The following is a 20084-nucleotide window of genomic DNA, read 5'->3' as shown; positions in this document are numbered from 1 at the left end:
TCCATTCATTTTCTGTATTTTTCAAATTTAAAGAACTATGTCTAACTTCAAGAACCTGTACAGTTGCAATTAATAATTTTGTACAATTCCATGATAAATAAAATACAATATTACAACACATTATCAAGTAATAATGGAAGATACATAAATATATCCTACTAAAATTAAATTATATTTATAACAAAAAAATGTACAATGCTTAATTTAAATGTCTGTCCATGTTGATATTGGACATACTGAATTGTTAATCCACTCTGGCATTCAAAATTAAAAACTTAACAGCTATTTTATCTTTGGGTGGGCCTAATCAGGATAACACATGAAGTACACATGTAGTCATTTGACCAATCACAGGTATTATATTTAAAATGATTTGTTGAGTGTGATTGGTCAAATTACTTTTTTTTTAATTATTTCAAGTCATCCTACTTTTTATTTTAGACTCTAGGCCTATGTTTGTTTTCAAAATACAAATACAGTACTGTAATATGACAATATCAATTATAAACATATACAATCAAACAATTGGTTGTAATCAAATGATATGTTAGGGTAGTTTATAAAACAACAAAGAGATAAAAAAAACAGCACCTATAAAAAAAATATAATGGATGACATTTTTTACCCACCATACACATACTTGCACAACTTAAAAATGGAGGAAAAGTTTGAAATTGTTTATCCTAAATCCTCAGATGTGATGATGTACACTTACAATATAATTGTAGTATGTCTACAGAAACATTGCGATATGAATTTTAAAATTGGTCTTGACATGTCATGTACATAAATAAAGTTTGCAAAATATATACATTACACTGACTTAGGCCTTGCTAATGGACGGATGTAGTACAGTAGTCAGCGATGAAACACTTGCTGGAATGTTATCCACATTATTAACAGTTTAATTTTTTTTTTCGCCAGAAACATTTCAAGAAAAAGATATTTAATTTATTAAGTTTCCGTTGTATAAGATTGTTGGCCCATTATTAAGGCCAATTTACATGGACGAGCGGTAACGATAGTGGAAACCTCGTTGCTTGAATCTGTATCTATCCTGAGTAGAAACCGCCCATCCGCACCACATTGTGTGTAAATGGTTCTATGGAATAACATAGATTTATTACCTTTACCACTCATCTATGTAAATTCGCCTTTAGTACTTTATTATTTTGCTGATTCTGTTTTGCTTTAAGAATGATTGACACTTTTTACATTTCAAAAACTACAGTATTCATTGCAGTTTTTATGACACAGTAAAAAGAAGAAAGAACGTCAAAATTTAACAAAACAAATTCAAATTGAAGTGTTTGAGCATCTTTATATATATATATATATATATATATAAACACTATTAGTATTTTTGTGGACGGATATAAATTGTTTATGGAAATTGGAAGTTAAAACTGTAATGGAATGTATCAAATTAGTTGAAAGCAATATTCTAATTCTGCAACATACTGTAAAATGTACATTAGCACCAAACGTGCTTGGAAACTAAATATTTGATACAAAAGTCCTGTACCAAAGCAATGTTGAGCCAAACTTGAACCGATTAAATTAACAGGATTCAAATACCAAATATTTAACCAAGATAATGGGAAGTTTCCTCAAATTAAAAAATGTTTAGTCACCCCAGGGACGAGTGTAATCTAGCTCACTTTCTTATTATTATCATTATTATTATATACATAAAATTCTATAAAACTATATATTAAATGATATATCCCTTCACTCACATTCCTTGTGAGCATATTAAATTAAATAAAAATAATTATGTATAAACTTTTATACATATTACATGAACATGAAGTTTTACATATCAACTGTTCAGTATCCAACACAGTTCTGATTATCACAACTTGCTCCCCATCCCAAGCCACCAGCCCACCCAACGCATACACGTAAACTCTACCCCAACCTACCCACATCCACCCAACACATCATAAAAGATGATTTTAACTAAAATCATAAATAGGTTTTTTGGCATTCTTGTCTGTCGCACCATCAGATTTTGGTTTCTCTTTGAAGTTGATGTTACCCTCTTCAAAAGTAGACGATGATATTCGTGTACTGAATCTATCACGCCCTCGCTCTTTACGTCTTCTGATGAAAGCATGCTTCAATAAACTGCTGGCAGTTGGTCTTTCATGTTGATCTCTATATACAAAATGTAATCACAATTATTCACACAGTTTTTTTTAGGAATTTTAAAATGTAGCACTTAAACAATCCTGCAACACAATTGTATGGCATCCCGAAAGTGTGATGTCCTTATTGTGCAGCAGCATATTGAAAGGGTAAATGAATCTTGCCTATTATGGCACAGAAACACTTTTCCAGACCTCAAACTTTAATGCTTCCTACCACATGCCAATCTGATTTCTACAATTGCATTTATTTTTCATATTAGACTATTTTATGTATCCAGAAAGATCACAAGAATTCAAGTTTGTTTAAACCATGAATAAAGGTGTATTAACATAAATAGCTGTCTGGCTTTTGAAAAGAGAAGATATAAGAACAAAAGAATTTGTTCAACTGACCTTGAAAGACAAATTCTAACAAAACTTCTTGCTTCCTTTGAGAACTGATCAGGAAGCTGAGGCACAGCACCTGAACCAGAACCTATGTAATATATTGCTGTCATAGGGGGCATCTCTGCCCAAGGTGGCTTTCGAGTGGCCATTTCAAATACAGTACACCCTATGCTCCTGGAATCAAAAACAAATTTAGTACCATTAAATTCTTAAATGTGAAAAGTAGTGGAGTAGTTAAACCAATTAGCCATAGAATCGGCACAGGTTCAATGTTCCCTTAACCAATGTTCTGGTGGCAGATTTTTGGATAAGGACATAAAACTGGAGGTTCAGTGTACACATCTGGCATGTCTGAACTTTAATCAGTGCATCTTTCAGAAGATTAGGGGGTTACCTTGGTGTACTGGTCCATCTCAGTCACTGTTGTTCATGGTATGCACTGCACTGTGGTTGCCTTGAGTAGAAGTCCTAATTTGAATGTACCCAATTCAGGTAAAAAAGTCAAGTAAAATAAACATAAAACATAAACCAACTTAAACATTTCATACCATATATCAGATTTGGTTCCATAACCAGTTTCCATGATTACCTCTGGAGCCATCCAGTAAGGGGTTCCTCGCATTGATGTCAGCAAACTTTGGCTTTGACTTAGATTAATGCAAAGACGTTTGGCACACCCAAAGTCAATCAACTTAATTACACCGTTTGACATCAACATGATATTAGCACCTTTTATATCCCTAAAACAAAAACAAACATTTTTTTAATTCACTCCCAATTAAAAAGATTATTTATGTCAATCTGCATATGTTAAAGAAAACATGGTTTAAAAAACATTCCTGTGCTATCAACTGGTTCATTTAACATTCACAATTTGTACGAGGTAGTTAATACAGTGTTTCTACACTTAATGCCTTAAAGCTAGAGGGTAACTCTTCTACATACTATACACTGACTGAAGAAATTATAATTTAACATACCTATGAATAACGTTGTTGGTATGTAAGTACTCAATACCTTCAAGTATTTGCTTAGTATATCGACAAAACACAGGTTCATCTAGAGCTCCAAACCTTGCAAGAAGGGATGCTATTGATCCTCCTGGTATGAACTGCATAAATATGTTAACAGTGTCATCCTCTAGTGATACTCCTAGAAACCTGTGTGCAATTATCAGAGAGATTTGTCTTGTAGTTTTGACAGCAAATAATTAGTAAAAAACAAATGAAAGAGAAATTACTACAGTAGTCGAAACAATGTACAGTAAGACACAAATAATCATAACATAGTAATAATTAAGAGTGGCAATTTGAGAGGGGATGGCAATAAAGTTCAGACAAACTCCTATTTTGAACAAACTAGGCCACTAACCCAACAATGTGCTTATGCCTGAGGTTTTTCAGAAGCTCAACTTCCTCCTGAAGTTTCTCATACTGATTCTCAGATTTTACTTTATCCCTCTCACTTAGTTCAACTTGTTTGACAGCGATTAATTGACCAGTGTTTGTTAAACCACAATACACCTAAAGCAAAAAATAAATACAAGTGACTTAAGAATGACTTGGTTAAACTGCTTATTTTTAAAAATTATATAAATATAATTGGTAATTTACAGTGTTAAGATCATTGATTAGGCATTACTGAACAAGAAAAATCCCATGATGTTTAAAATAATGTATATTATCGGACTACTTAAACATTAAACTTACCTTTCCAAATGCTCCTTTTCCAAGGATGTTACCTTTCTTCCAGTGTAAAAGTTCTTCTTCTGGTTCCGATACAGTAGTACTTGAACTTTGACTGCGGTCACTGCTACTCACTCGACTTGAGTGAGACCTTCCTTTACCAAGAATACTTGTTCTTGTCTGCAAAAAAAATCCACACAACAAATTGAAAGGCTTGAAATTTCACATAGGTATATCATCAAAAGAGTATAAAAATACACAAAGCAGTCCAAATTTGTTCAATGTTTTCATTGTCCTGAAATACTGCTGTTGACAATCTATTCACAGAATAAGCTTAAAAGTTCTTGAGAGTGGAGTTATTTTGTCATGAAAAAAAATCCTGACATCTGAGAGGAATTGAACTAATAAGCATCTACAGCTCCACTTCCAAGAAAAGACACAAAGAGGTTTATGCCAATACCAATATAAATGTAAAATGAATGTGGCAATAAGCAAGTTGACAGCAGAAATTTAAATCTCTAAATTTGAGAGCGTAACAAACATACTTGTGAGTCTAAAATGGATAGACAATAAAGTATACTAACCACACTATCTGCAGACCAGGATGATCCTGCCCTCGATGCTTCACTGAATGTCTTCTCTAAAATGTCACTCATAACAGACTGAGCAAGACTTTCACCTAACAAGTCATCTTCATCTGATAGAGAATCAGTATCTTCAGATGGTCGCTGCAACTTAACTGGTGGTGAAGAATCTGTGCCCTCGACGACATTTAAGTAACGGTCATTTGGTGGTTGTTGAACATTTGAATGTCTTTCATCTTCAAAGACAGACTCTGACAGGTTTCTTACAACATTGCTATCACCTAGATTTTTGTCCTCATTTCTTTTATCAAGTATTGAAAATTTGCTTCTTTTGTCAATGTCTGTTTTATTGGTAAAGTCATTTTCTAGATGAGAATTACAATTTGTTTCTTTTTTCGATTCATTGCACTTGGCACTTTGTCCTCGATTTGAATTTGTTTTAACTCGTTCATCAAAATATTCTTGATTAAGTTCATCATAATTCTCTTGTGAAGGGTTCATTACCGGTTCACTGTGACGTTTCTTGAATGCACTTTTTGGCAATTTCTTTGGCTGATATGACGGAAGAGGAGGTAAATTGGCAAGATTATCTTCAAAATTGTTTTTGACTGCAGATTTTCCATTGCTTTTAGCTGAAGAAGTTCTAGAATCAGGAATTTTATCATCAACTTGATTACATTTTCTATCACTACCTTCATCAATGGAATTATCTGCATTCTCTTTAACTACTTCTTCAATAAAAGTAACAGGTTCAACTTCAATTTCTTCAACATCAGAAGCATTTGGTTCTTCTTCTTCTTCATTATCAACATGGTCAGGGATTTTAAAGACTTTTAGAAATTCAGGATTAGTCTCGTATGTTGATTCGCTAACAATACTTAAATTCTCTACTTCAGAACTTGGTAAATTGTTAGAACTTAATTCATTTACGGGACCTTCTACAATATCTTTATTTCCTCTTTTTCTCATAAGAATCTCTCTTTCTTTCACTTCACAAATAGTTTTCATTTCTTTTTCTTCAAAGCTAAACTGCCTTGTATTTGGCAGCTCATTGTCGTCAACATAGTATTCTGTACCATTGTTGTCTTTGCAAGCATTCACAAAAAACTGCTTAATTGTTCCCATTGTATTAGGTATATATCTGGGTGTATTTGCCTCAAATGGACTCATAACATTTACAAGATTCGAGACTTGTTCCTGTGTCATAGAACGCATTTTTACCATCTCCTGAAGTTTTAGAGTGCTATGAGGGCTCAATTTCACACCATCATCAGAATCTGATAAATCGTCTTTCAAGGAATGGTTGTGGATTATTACATTATCCGACTCATTTTTTTTGGTCTTTATATGCCAACCTTTTCCAGATATAAATGCTGTAGTATCAATATCACTATCTTTAACTATCATTGTGTCATCACTTTTCTTTTTAACTTTCTTCAATGGCTTCTTTGTTTCTTTTTTCTCGTACTTTACAGTAGTCTTTGATTTTCCTTTATTCTTTGCAGCATTATCAGGTTTCTCTTTTGTAATTTTCTTTTTCTTAGAAACGGTAGAGTTGCTTTTAATTAAAACTTTACCAGATTCCTTCAGTGATTTTTCTTTTGTTGCACTTTGTGATTTTCGCTTTTGGTTTCCAGAATTGTTGCGAACATTCTGTTTAATAGTTGCTTTCTTTCTATCTGTATTTTGAGGAATAATCTTAACACCTTTCGGTTGTTCAACTCTCTTCAAAGTTTCAAACATATCACAGATCACTGGAGTGTTATGGACTTTAATATTCTTCCCAGATTTATCAGCATTTTGTTTCTCTTTATCATTTTCTGATTTTTCATCCTTTACACGAGGTGATGTGTCTGGCGATTTGTAGTGATACTTTGGTCTCCCTGGACCAGTAGGTTTTGGTGCAGACGGAATTCTTGGTGTTAGTTTGCCGTTAGTAGCAGTATTATCGGTTCTCAATTTTTCACAAGGTTTATCCTGCATTTTTACTTTCTTACCCATAATATGAGGTTTTGGAGTAGCTTCTTTTTGAATGACACTTTTCACTGAGGAATTAATTACTGACTGCTTAGTTATATTAGAATCCAATGTTTTCTGATTTTCTAATGTCTCAATACTAACTTCTTTATTTGTAATGTTACTATCATTTTGTTGTTTGACATTGTTCTTTTCAGCATCATTTGTAGAATGTGCAATTGTTAACTTTACATTGGCTTTAATGGCCCTTCCTTGCATTATTTCAGAGATCTCACTAGTGTTAGTAAGCTCCTTATTTACATTTTCCTTATTATCTTTCAAAGTATAATTTAGTTTGTCTTGCTTATCAGTCTTTTCTTTTAATGAAGTTGCATGTTTTATATTATCTTTGAGTGGTGCAGTTGTGGCACTTATTAAACCACCTAATTCCGGTTTATTCTTTTCCTTAGATTCAATTGGACTTTCTGAATCCTCTTTAATCTTAACAGATGGTGGAATTTGTTTGGCTGATCTGGAAAAGCTCTTTGACACACTTGGTGTTCCATTTGAAAGTTTTGGTGATGAATTCATAGATGATGATGTCTTTGTTATTGGTGATGTTTTTGACATAACTGGTACTGGATTTAGAGTCTCAAGCTTATTATTAATGTTGTTACTATTTCCAACCTGTTTTACAACATCTGCTGACTTTGAAAATGTTCTATTTTTTATAGAATCTTTTTCTAAATTTTGACCTAAATTTGGTTTTGCAGATTGTGTAACTCTATATGAATTTTGTTGCGTAGATAAATGATTATCTTTGACTACATTTTCAGATGTACTTGTTGCACTTAATTTCTCTTTATCAGTACTAATCAATTCAGCAGCAGAATTTTGAGTTGTATTTACTTTCCCATTTTTCAGTGTCTCGAGTTTATTCTCCACAACATTTTTGGTTGCAGGTTGTTTTCCAGTTCCAGCAGATTTGAAAGTTCTTGTACAGATTTTTGGGCAGTCTTTGTCTGAACTTGGTAATAGTAAGCTCGGTTTAGCAGAGGTTGAAACTCTAGAAGGTGGTTTTGATTGTTTGGATGGTTTAGTCTTATCTACTTTGTCCACTAATACTGCCTTTTCACTATTTTTCAAATTATTACGGTTGATAGTAGAAGAATCTTTTTCTGTCAGAGTTTTAAGAGGTTGAGATGATGTGATAAAATTTACGCGAACAACATCATTTAATGGTTTTTCAATAGCTTCCTTATTTGGATTTGTGTCAAAGTTGACAGGAAAAACTTTAGCTGTAAAATCCTCTGAAACCTCTCTTAGAAGAACCTTTGGTGCTTTTGTTGTGTTGCTTCGTTTTACTGGTGGTGAAGATGATGAGCTGACAACACCAGAGTCTTGATCAGACTCAGTTAAACATTCACCTGCTTTTTCAACGTCTGTTATCTCAATACTTTCAGAGTTGCATGACATATTCTGAGTTACAGTGGCAGCTGGGGTCATTTTAGCACCCATTCTATTAGTAGTACTTGGACAATCTTTAGTTTTCGATTCACCTCTTGGGCTATCATGAGGGCTTGATGTTGAAAAACTAGAAATACTAGAACAGCTCATGCTAGATTGAGAAGAACAATGATCAGAGTCTGCACTACTTTTAACTCGGGACATCTCGATATTGAATGTTCGTTTATGATGCATCAAGCCTCCAGCTCTTGTAATTGTCAAATGATTTCCTGAACTTGGCTTTGAATTGTTTATTCTCTCAGATATACATTCTTCGTTTCCGCTATCGTATTCAAATATCGTTTCTTGTCGAATATTCTGCGTATCCAAATGTATATTTGGTGATGGTGGCAGCACAGTTCTAGACAATGGGTATTGCTTACCAACATCGTGCAATGGACTTGCAGCGGTAATACAACCTTGTTGGTTTAGAAAAAAAGATACAATTAATTAAAAATCAAATTTAGTTAATATACTTTAATAAACACAACTGTTATAATATTTCAAATTATATATATATATATATAAATCCAAAGGCAAATTACTGGAAAAAAAATGACAATGCTGTGGGTATCAGTGGCTGGATCTCAATGGAGATACAAATAAAAAAGCAAAAAGCTAAATCAAAACGATAAAGGAAACAGCCAGAAAAGTTAGCAGAGCTTTCGGGCAACACTAGTCCTTCATCAGTGCAAGTCTATATATATATATATATATATATCTCAAATATGACACTTTATGTATAAATGTATGAATTTGTATTGAATATGCATTTCTTATTCATTTAATAAAAAGCATCTACCTTGTCTTGGGAGTTCATCTACAGCATCTAACACTTCAGATACGATTGGCTTGTTTGGTGTAGACTTACGTCGTGTCACGTTGCTTCTGTATGGCAGCGGAGTCACTTCAGGTAAAGAGCATCTCTTCTTTTGTCGTTCAATTATGCCATTGATTGGACAGTGTAGAAGTCTATGAAATCTGAAGAAAATTACTGAAAATATGAACTTAATGTCCTTCAGTGCAGAGTTATGGTAAGTAATAATGCTTATCTTAATAATGTAATGAAAATGTAAAAACGTTTATTTTATAGTAGAAAACGATATTTATGTTGATGTTTAATTTCATCAAATAAAATTAATACTTTATAGCTAGTATCACAAAAGAAATTAACGAATTGTTCATACTATCACTATAATTATATTGTTTTTATAATTATAATTTATTACAATATGATTCAGTAGTACTGTATGTACATAATTGTTTCCATAACTTTATTTATTATAAAGAATGATTAACTAGAGAAAAAATCTGTTATTAAACATCCTATTGGCATGTTACTTCTATTTCATTTTATACTTTTCTTACCTAATGTCCTCAATGTTGTCATCTAAATCTAATCCAACTACTGTAACAGGTATTTGACTGTAATCCACCATGTCAGTGCGCCTTGCTGGATCAGCTGAAAATAAAATTGTTATGTCTAGTATATGTAGGCGTAATAATATTCAAGAGTAGAGCTCCTTGCCAATTTACAAAAAAAAAGAGATGACAGAGGAAGAAGTTTAAAGCTGTATTAAATTAAAATTGGTAAAAGAGTCAATGGTAAATGAATTTTATGTGAAGCCAGAGATACACTGTGTCATTTCTAGAATTGCCACAATCATGTATTGATAATGGGTGCATATAACATTAATATTCATCTTTGTGCAAGTATTATAGGAAAAGTTAACTTACAAAGTCGCTGTGCAAGCTTTTGGTGACCTTTTGTGCTGCCGGCACTGTTCCCTCTCTCTGTCTCTGCTTTAACTTTACCATCAAGCACTAGTGTTCGCTTTACTTTAGGCCTTTCTAGCAAGGAAGTTGGATTGTTAGGTGATGATGTTTTATCTGACCTTGGTGTTCTTGGTGGGATTGGTGTCTTCAGTTTTTTGCTTGTTAATCTGCAAAATAGTGATTTTATTAACAGAAGATGGTTCAATATTTCACAGACAGTTAGGTTGGGTGAGGAAATGAAATTGACTTCACAAATAGTATATTGACCATACGAAATGCAAATTTTTTGTTGTCCCTGTCAATGATTTTAATTTTACCATGTGTGCTGTAGTGTCATATATCATATCTTGAAGTTTACTTAATGTAATACATACTGTATGTTATAAACATATGTAAACTCAATTCTAGCAAGCATTTTAACTTTAGTCTAAGACAATACTTACTCAGGAGAGAATAAACCAGCATCAAGGTCCTTCAATATCTGTTCTTCAACCTTTAATGCTTTATGGGCTTCTGTCATCTTTTGCAGAATATTAACTCCTGGAGAAAGATAAAAATCATTAGTATTATTTTTATTCATTGGCTCACATTGATTCCCATAGAGTATATTGCGTAGAGAAAATGTTAAGTTAAGCGGTTAATGGAGGGTAATGGCTTCTTCTTTCGACACATATTTAATCCATGTTTTTTGTGGCTGTAAAGTATAGTAGTAAAGTTATCATTCAAGTTCATAAACATTGTAATGAATTAAATACATACCTAAAATCAAATATCTACAAAATACAAGTAGATCTTATCTCTAGTAGGGGTTATAGATGCTATGCATATGTAAATAAAACAGTACTTACGTTCAGAGCCATGGGTAGTACCATCTATTGACAGCAGTCTAGGTGTCCTGTCATCAATAGACATATGATTAAGAGAGGCTCGTGAGGGTGGTTTTACAGGACTCAATACTGTCATCTCTGGTTTGTTTGAAGTGGCTTCCATCCATGCATCTAAATTACAACATTTTACAGTAAAAACTTCTTATTAAACGTTGTCATTGGTAAAGGCTGTGTTCAAATGAGTCTTCCGACAAGATGTGCATAAACTGTCACACAACGACTGGTCTCCTAGACTATACAGCAAAACCATGCAGTAGCAGCAAAGAGTCCGACTTAACAACATAACAACTGACAAAGTCTAGCTGTTAGTTAGAAAAAACTGTCTCGATATAAGTTTTAATATTCCCTATAACAAATCTTGTCTTTACCTTTTAAAGTGGACTTCATTTTCTTGTTGCGAGCAACATCAACTGGAGTGAAACCTCTGTCATCAACCAGGGTCACATCTGCACCTCGATTCAGTAAAGTGTTTACCGATTGCAATTGGTTGGCTTGAGCCTAAAAAACCAGGACAAAGAAACATCTTAATGTAAATAAGGATAATGCATAAATGCAGTAATGGTATAATTTTGATGATTAATTTGATTGTCTCTTAATGATTACTTGATACTATGCACTTTTTCTTTGCACTGCAAGTATTCTTATGTTAGATAAAGGGTAGAAAAACAGGCAGCTTCCGCCAAAGCATCGATTATCGATGCAGGGTCATTCAATTCTCGATAAAATAAACAAAATCGTTTGGTTCGGTCTTTCTTTGCTACAAGCACTATGTTTGCATAAACAGTGAATCCAGAAATAACAATTTTTGATTGCATGAGATACACCCCCACCCCCTGTATTGTCACATTCTTGAATAGTAACCCAAGAGACAAGGATCTACCCTTACATATTACATACATTACTTACATACATACATCCATGAATCTGGTACTGTATATTATCAAGATTGAAGGGTGGGCTTATACTTGAGAACCAAAATGTTTGAGTACAAAAATTGTATAGATAATTTTATATGAAATCCAGTAGTGTAGATATAAAACACTTATGAGCGCTATCATTAATAATTAAATATTGCAAAATATCTTACAGAAACATGTAACGGTGTGGTACCAGCATATCCACGAGTATTAACATCTGCACCATTAGCCAGCAAGGCCAATAGAACCTCAACTTGTCCATTTTGGGATGCAGAGTGCATTGGTGTTATGCAACGATTGTCTCTCGCTTCCACCAATGAGCCGTCCTGTAAGAGAGACAGTGTGACCTTCTCTGCTAGGTTACATTTCAAAGATGCAGCATAGTGCAAAGCAGTGCGTCCTTCATTGTCTGATGCATTGGCATCTGCACGGTTTAAAAGTAGTTCCACAATAACAGCTTCAGGATTGTAGTTTTTCATTGCATCTCCCACTGTAAAAAAAACAAACAAATGTACACATGAATGTACAAATGAATTTATTATGAAGATCATAAGAAATTGCTCTATGTGAAGACTCAATATAAGACTCCATAACTAGACATCATTTCTTTTACATATAGCTTTAAAGATTTAGTTAACACAATTTAATTTTTAAATAATGTTACAAAGATCTTTGAGAACCTTTTCAATTGTAATACTGCAGAAAAACAAAACAATGACATTCATGCGGTTTATATGTATCAAAGTGTATGATATTATGGTAACATTGGTCATTGGTGAGTAAGATAGAAACTGTTATAAATTTAAATATAAAATGACAACTAGAAATATACAAACTGTAAAAGATACATAATAGCAGCAAGTAATATACAGCTGTTAATATACAGATGCACAGAATATCATGGTAACACAAATGTTATAATAGTGTATGAGAAGAAAAAGACTGACATTTGCAGGACACCACCAGGACACTGTCTTTGCAATAAAGAAGAAATTATTTCAGATGTTCTGCTGTGCTAGCCAAAGCATGGGCTTGCAAAACAAGAAAGACCAGCCCTCACATACATCAATGTACTAGACACGGATGAACAGGCTGTCACACAATGGCAGATTCAAAATTATGTAAGTTTGGGATGTCCCGGACTAAATAAGTAAGTAATACTAAATAGTGTATAAACAGTCTTATTACAACAACAAGGAACAGTAAGACACATCAGAGGTACTGTAGATTTTCAATATACTGTACACAAATTGGATAAGGCTGTTAATATACATCTTGTACAAATAGCTTATTTTAATATGGTTACAATAAACAAGAAATAAAATGACATATGCAGTACACACAGTACAAAAAGTTGACCTAATTTATGTCTATGACAAACAGTTCAATAACAATTGACTTCAATAATAGCAGCAAAAGAAAAATAGTCAGTATCCCTAGAAGCTACTTCAATACATCCTACCAACCATATCTCTACAATAGCTTACGTCATGGCAACATTGAATAGTACTATATAAGACCGTAGAAAGGGTTTACCTGATGGCAATGACAACAGTAATAAAAGGCTGTGACAAAAAGTAATGATGATTTAATTTCTACTGTATCCAAGTTTTCCAAACTGTGAATAAATACACTCACAGTGAGTGAGTGAGTGGCCGAGTGACTAAGACAGTGGAACCATAATACGTAGCCATAACATGGGCAAGGGTTTGAGGATAAGGACTATGCCGGTGTACTAGTACACACAAGGCCACTGTCACACATAGCAAATCATCGTAATTGGGCACTCTGGTAGATCAGTCTTTAACTAAAGAGGTCACCCAGTATAGAGAAATAATTTTAAAAAATTAAGAAAAAATAATATTGGACTGTGTAGAAGGCCTTGCTTAGGCTCGGAGAGAGCTTTAGTCTGGGAGACCAGTAATACTCACCTCTGTCTGTCTCAAATCATCTAGATATTCTTTAATTGTAATAATAGAAACGGCTTGTCCAATGTGAGGTACAGTAAGAATCTATCATTGAGGACACATTTTTTTAAATAGGACATGAGATGCCTTATTTACTTACATTTAAAAAAAAGATCAACATCTCTCGTTACTAGTAACAACGGTGTAAGGCTATCAGCATTTCGACAGTTGATGTCCAATACCCTACTTTCACTCTGGAAAAAATAAACAAATTACAAAGTTTATGTCAATTTGTACATCTCTGCATGTTAGAATTATAGACAAAATTCACAGCCATTTATCAAGCATACTTCAAAAAGCATTCCAGATAGAGGATGCAAGAAGTAGGAGGTACATCGTAGTGGTATAGATTTTGGAATAAAGTATTTATAGAGTTGCAATGTGTTTCATCTCAAACCTCATTGTTTGCAACTTTTTACTTCTTTTGGTAGAATAGGAGAGACAGATGCTTTTTTAAAATCAAGCTCCTGTGAATTCTGTCCCGGCGAGCTCTCATATGGGAGCTTCAAAAGTGTTGGAGAATGGAGCGGTGTAAATGTTTCCTCTGCTTGTTCTTCAGTCTTTGGATATATTAGGATATTTAATGGATCATTTTTGTGTGTAAAGCACTTAAAAACATTGTATTAGGTGCTATATAAGACTACCATTATAATTATTATTATACAGATCACCCTACCAATAGTTTCTGAACGGCTTTTAGATTTCCCTGCCATGCTGCTTGCAGCAAGTGACGTGGAGAACTTCCTGTTCGATCAACTGAACCTATGAGGAGTTTACGAAGATTAGCCGGCGCAACCTCTATAGCGGTTTGGTGTTCAAAATTACTCAGAGTGACATCTGCACCATATTTGAGTAGCAAATGCACAATCTTCTCATGGCCATGTTTTGCAGCCCATATTAGTGGTGTGTTACCGGTTATTGAATCTTTAACATCAATATTCACAATCTAAAAATGAAAAAGTTGAGAAAGAATATTTAAAAACTGTTGATGAAATGAATGTACCAAAAGAGCACAAATTTATGATGTTATTAGTATGAACAATTAAACAAAATTAAACATAAGTACTTAACACTGATGTTCTTTTGAGCACAACAATTTTACAAAATATTATTCAAATAAGAAATGACTTTTTATTAAATTGAAAACACAAATTAACAAGGTCAAATATTTAAAAATAATAGCGTATGAAGGAGAAATTACCTCATGAGTTCGTCGTTGAAGAAAGTTCTCAACACGGTCATATTGACCATCACGTGCTGCGGCAATGAAAAGGTTTTCCACTTCCCGTTCATGACCAGTGTTGAAGAGGTGCATAGTGAGATCGTGGTAACAGCGAAGTAGATTTCGGTTTTTATGGGAGCCAGCGGAACTGGGGCTTTCTGAAGATTTACCAGATAGGTTTGATAATGGTTTTCCTATATATACTGACTCTTGTTGGTCTGCAAAAAAAAATAAATAAACTGAGTAAATACTTGGAAAAATGTTTATAATACACAAACCAACAGTGGTGTAGGTGGTTGCTTACATGATAAACTGACGATAGCCTTTCTCTTTAAAAAGAGGATTAAATTTAAGGAAATAAGAAAACTCAAATAATAATGATATTATTCCAAACCACGGCCTCTAGTGGGAACCATCGCACGTACTGTACCATCGTCATCATTCATCCTGGTAAGCATCTACTGTAGGCACATTCTAATATAGACTAAAATCTTAGACTGTGTTTTGGTAGCTTTCTACTGCGCTATACGCTATATGCAGTGATGCAAGTGCAAAGACCAATCTAAATAAAGTAATACCATTTCAATTTGTCCATTAAAAAACCAATGGGAAATCAGTCTCATAATTCTCTCTTTAAGAAAAATAGGCCAATGTTGGTTTATCCAGGTAAGATAGGCACGAAAGAACTTTGCACTGTCTATCTCACTAATCAAAACATCACTAAACCTAACTTACCCGTCTGCTTAAAGTCGGACTCCATTTTTAAATATAAAGTAGACAAGTATTATTGAACCAAAGGGCTTATAAAGTGTTTTTCTAGGTTGACCCTCCATGGTGCTGGTCCAAAAATATCAAGTCCAGAGAGCTGAAAGACAATAAAATATATAAATGTCAACAAAAAAATACACTGTTAAACCTTTGTAGTATGAAAGTATAACAACATACTCCAAGCAATTACATTATTAAGTTTAGTAACAAAAGTATAAAACACATTTCTATATGTACATACATGTATGGAAAATACAATTGAAAATATATAAAAATATAAATCTACCATCTGTTTATATGTAAGCAATACAAATAAATGCCAACTTTAAATGACTTGGATAATATTTAAAATATGCTTTCATTTCATATACTGTAAATCAAACATAACAAAAGTCGTGTTGGTATTCTATGAGTATCACTTATGCTTTTATTATCAGGTAAGCTATAGGCACAAAATAGACTTTAACAAAAAATAATGATCCAACGTCCTACCGGATGGTAACAGACAATGCAAATTTACTTTAAGTTTGAAACAAAATCAATTATAAAAGAGAACTACTTTATTTGTTTATTATCAACAACATATGCTACCTCACAGGAGGATAAATAACAGTAAACAGTACTGTTTATCTTATTAAACAAACATAACTTAAAGAGTGACAGTTGACAATAAGTACAGTCTATTTATAGTCAATTATAGATCTGCCAATTATAAACGTATTATCCTACAATCACACTTTGGAAACCCAGAGGAAATATTTCCTCTATTTTTGTACCAAGTACTAATAATGTTTCTAACATGTTTTATATAATGGTATCCCGCATGGTTCCGCTCCGGCAAATTTCAAATGTTTCGCCTTTACGGCGCTCCATGCGGCTATGCGCGTAGCCACTTAAAAACAAACATGGAACCATGCCGGAACAGGTGTGAAAGCCCCTTTAGAGGAACCAGCTCATTTTCATACAAAATTTTTATTGTATTTCAGACTGAAGGCTGAACAATATTAGACATTCACTCTCCATCACAAAGCTGCATAATTTCAAAGTATTCATTCAAAGAAATGTAGTAATTAATTAAAATGGATGATGTAACATGTTAATTAAATGCCTTATAATCCTTACGATGTTTTAATGGCTTTAATCCCACTAAAATATCACGTCAATGTAATAACCAATACTTAAACTCACGACTCGCAGAACATAAAAAAAAATTTCCTCTTTAGTTTATTGTTTACAGAATATGAAGTGTAGCCTTGAGACAAGTGGCAATCTACTCATTAGGCTTGTCTTTTCTGATTGGTTCATTTAACTCCTAATTGAATTAAGTATACGGTTTGAATGAAATACACACAGTATGTACTAAATTCGTTATCACTTAATGTAACATCCCAATTTGCATGCTAGCTCATGCAGTCCTACAGTATAGTTGATAGTTGATATTCTGTACAGAAGTTGATGTTAACATCGTTTATCAACTGGTGTGATGAAAGTACAAAGGTAGACATGATTAATAATTGCACCACCTGACAGAGTAACTGTACAACTGTTGGCTAATTAGTTAACGGCTCGGTTATACTGTCCAGGATATTTAAAACTAAAAACAAACAAAAGTAATACATGTGCCCTGGAGGGAAGTGGGGGAGAGACTTTCTGAGGGTCCTCCTAAGCAAACTTTAAATCAGAGCAGAACCTCCCACTCCATTAACAACCCAGCGTGCAAGCCTGTCTTCAGACACTCAGGTGTGAAAGACCCTTGTATTCAGGAGACACTTTCTTGAGTTGAGAATTGAGGGGTAACAATACAGCCCACCTACTTAGGGATACATCCTGTCCCCTTAATGTAGTAGTAAACAATAAATTTAATAATTTATAAATTTTATTAGTATATTTTAATGTAATGCAAAAATAATACATTTCCTTTACTTCAATAATTAGTACAGTATGCAGACAAAATAGTCATTTTTCGAATATCAGTTTTGTTTGACATATGAATGAAGAATACTTGTATTAGTATCATACATCTTGATATGAAAACACAAAGACAATAAACCAAATAAAAATTATTCCTTTCTAATAATTCCAAAATAAAAGGAGTAAAGACAAAGAGATGGAATTCGTAAGACAGGAAATCAAACTTCCTGCCAACCTGACTGTTATCCATCTGACCAGGCAAAGATCAGGCTGAGATGATAAGGAATCCAAGCCAATAAACATTTCAACAATCATTACTGTATTTTAGCATTAATTTGAGCAAACACTGTTTTTAAGGATTTCATCTGGACTGGAGAGTTAATAGGTTTGGTTTACAGTGTTTTGCAACCTGGGATACATATATATCCTAGAGTCCAGAAATTCAATATAAATCCGGGAGACAGTAGTGTATATGATAACATTTTCATATACAGAATTGTTCACAATATACCAGTTCCTTACGGTGGCCTATAAGTGTCACGGCAACTTTCAAAAATATCACGGCAATTTTTTCAAAAAAAGCCACGGCAATTTGAAAAAAGCCACGGCAATTTGAAAAAAGCCACGGCAATTTGAAAAAAGCCACGGCAATTTGAAAAAAGCCACGGCAATTTGAAAAAAGCCACGGCAAATTAAAAATAAAATATCACGGCAAATTAAAAATAAAACATCGCGGCAATTTAACAAAAATACCACGGCAACTTAAAAATGAAACACCACGGCAAATTAGTATTGAAACACCACGGCAAATTAATAGTGAAACACCACGGCAAATTACAGAATGCCACGGCGGAAGTGAGTTACCACGGCGGAAGTGAAACCTTTGGAATCTTCGATTTTTTCTGAGGTAAGTAATAGTTTGTGCATTGATGTAAATATTATATTAATTTATTAAACTGCAGCAGTTTACGTGTTTATTGCACTCTTCTTAAACTTTCTAGGCCGGGCTAGACCATAGGCCTTATTACAAGGTAGGCCTAGGCCCTATAACATTCTACAATGTTTTAATATATTTACAGTAATCTGTTTTTTATATAACAAGTTGTTTTTACAGTAGACCTAGCTACTACTGTAGGCCTAAGGCCTCGGCTAGTAGTAGGCATAGCTAGGCCTAGTGCAATAAACACGTAAATGCAGCAGTTAAATATAATAAATTAATATAATAATATTTACTTCAATGCACAAATAATTACTTACCTCAGAAAAAATCGAAGATTCCAAAGGTTTCACTTCCGCCGTGGTAACTCACTTCCGCCGTGGCATTCTGTAATTTGCCGTGGTGTTTCATTACTAATTTGCCGTGGTGTTTCAATACTAATTTGCCGTGGTGTTTCATTTTTAAGTTGCCGTGGTATTTTTGTTAAATTGCCGCAATGTTTTATTTTTAATTTGCCGTGATGTTTTATTCTTAATTTGCCGTGGCTTTTTTCAAATTGCCGTAGCTTTTTTTGAAAGTTGCCGTGATATTTTTTGAAAGTTGCCGTGACACTTATAGGCCACCGTAGTTCCTTGATGTTTTCGCATTTTTATATTTTTGCAAACGCCACTTTTAGTTAAATTCTAGCCTAGGCCTAATGTGGCTAAAATTACGATCTTTTTTGTATTATATAAAGCATAGACAACACCCTTTGTTTGGCAAGTCGGGATCCGGCAAGTTTAGGGACAATCAAATGAAACATAGGTGGATGTTTTTTCTATGGGCCTCACTAGACCATGGCACCAGTATTGCAGTGGCTGCATAATGTGAAATTTGTCAAAATTCTTGTGAGTAAATAAAGAGAGTGGTAAAGTTCCCAATTGCAAAATTAGCAAAAATTAAACCACAGTAAAAAATAACAGCATTATACAGAAACGTTGGTTGACAGTCCCAAAATGACTTTACGTGTGTTGTTGATTGGTTCGAGCTAAATACATTACAACTTTTCACTAATAGTACAGATGCCGATAAAATGGTTAATTCCAACTCTTGTTTTTTTACCCTCAGCCCTCCTCCAATATTTCATAAAATATTTAAAAAAAAATTCACTTACCATAGAATTATACCGATTTTAAGTAAAAATAGAGACAGGCATCACCAAAATATAGTGTATTGATATTAATATGACGCATGGGTTACTACTCTACCAGTAACAATGCTATTGCTCTTTGTCAATGTGTCTCCTCCCATTTTTATCTTCATAATTAGGTGTATGTTCATTATGATGATTTATTATCAAAAAGTTTGGAATCTACCATTATAAACCTAATTGCAAAATTTTGAAAAAAGTAAAACACCTAAATCAAAAACACTAATCCTTTTTATTCA

The 20084-nt window shown here is 33.5% G+C and overlaps 1 protein-coding gene across 1 annotated transcript; it reads right to left on the bottom strand.

Moving 5' to 3' along the window:
• Nucleotides 1-1677: 1677 nt before the first annotated feature.
• On the bottom strand, nucleotides 1678-19872 carry LOC140053969 (uncharacterized). Its single transcript, XM_072098749.1, has 19 exons — nucleotides 19810-19872; nucleotides 15776-15905; nucleotides 15020-15258; nucleotides 14495-14764; nucleotides 13919-14012; nucleotides 12022-12341; nucleotides 11303-11432; nucleotides 10896-11045; nucleotides 10491-10587; nucleotides 10009-10214; nucleotides 9640-9733; nucleotides 9074-9252; nucleotides 4810-8690; nucleotides 4250-4405; nucleotides 3912-4063; nucleotides 3521-3700; nucleotides 3089-3280; nucleotides 2547-2714; nucleotides 1678-2160 (listed from the first exon to the last, which is right to left on the bottom strand). The coding sequence occupies exons 2-19, from the start codon at nucleotides 15798-15800 to the stop codon at nucleotides 1959-1961; spliced, it is 6735 nt and encodes a 2244-aa protein (XP_071954850.1). The 5' UTR covers nucleotides 15801-15905; nucleotides 19810-19872; the 3' UTR covers nucleotides 1678-1958.
• Between the last annotated feature and the right edge of the window lie 212 nt (nucleotides 19873-20084).

This window comes from Antedon mediterranea, chromosome 7 (assembly GCF_964355755.1).
Source record: "Antedon mediterranea chromosome 7, ecAntMedi1.1, whole genome shotgun sequence".
Lineage (NCBI taxonomy): Eukaryota > Metazoa > Echinodermata > Crinoidea > Comatulida > Antedonidae > Antedon > Antedon mediterranea.
Note: the sequence above shows the minus strand (reverse complement) of the source record. Positions and strands in the feature narration are given on the sequence as shown.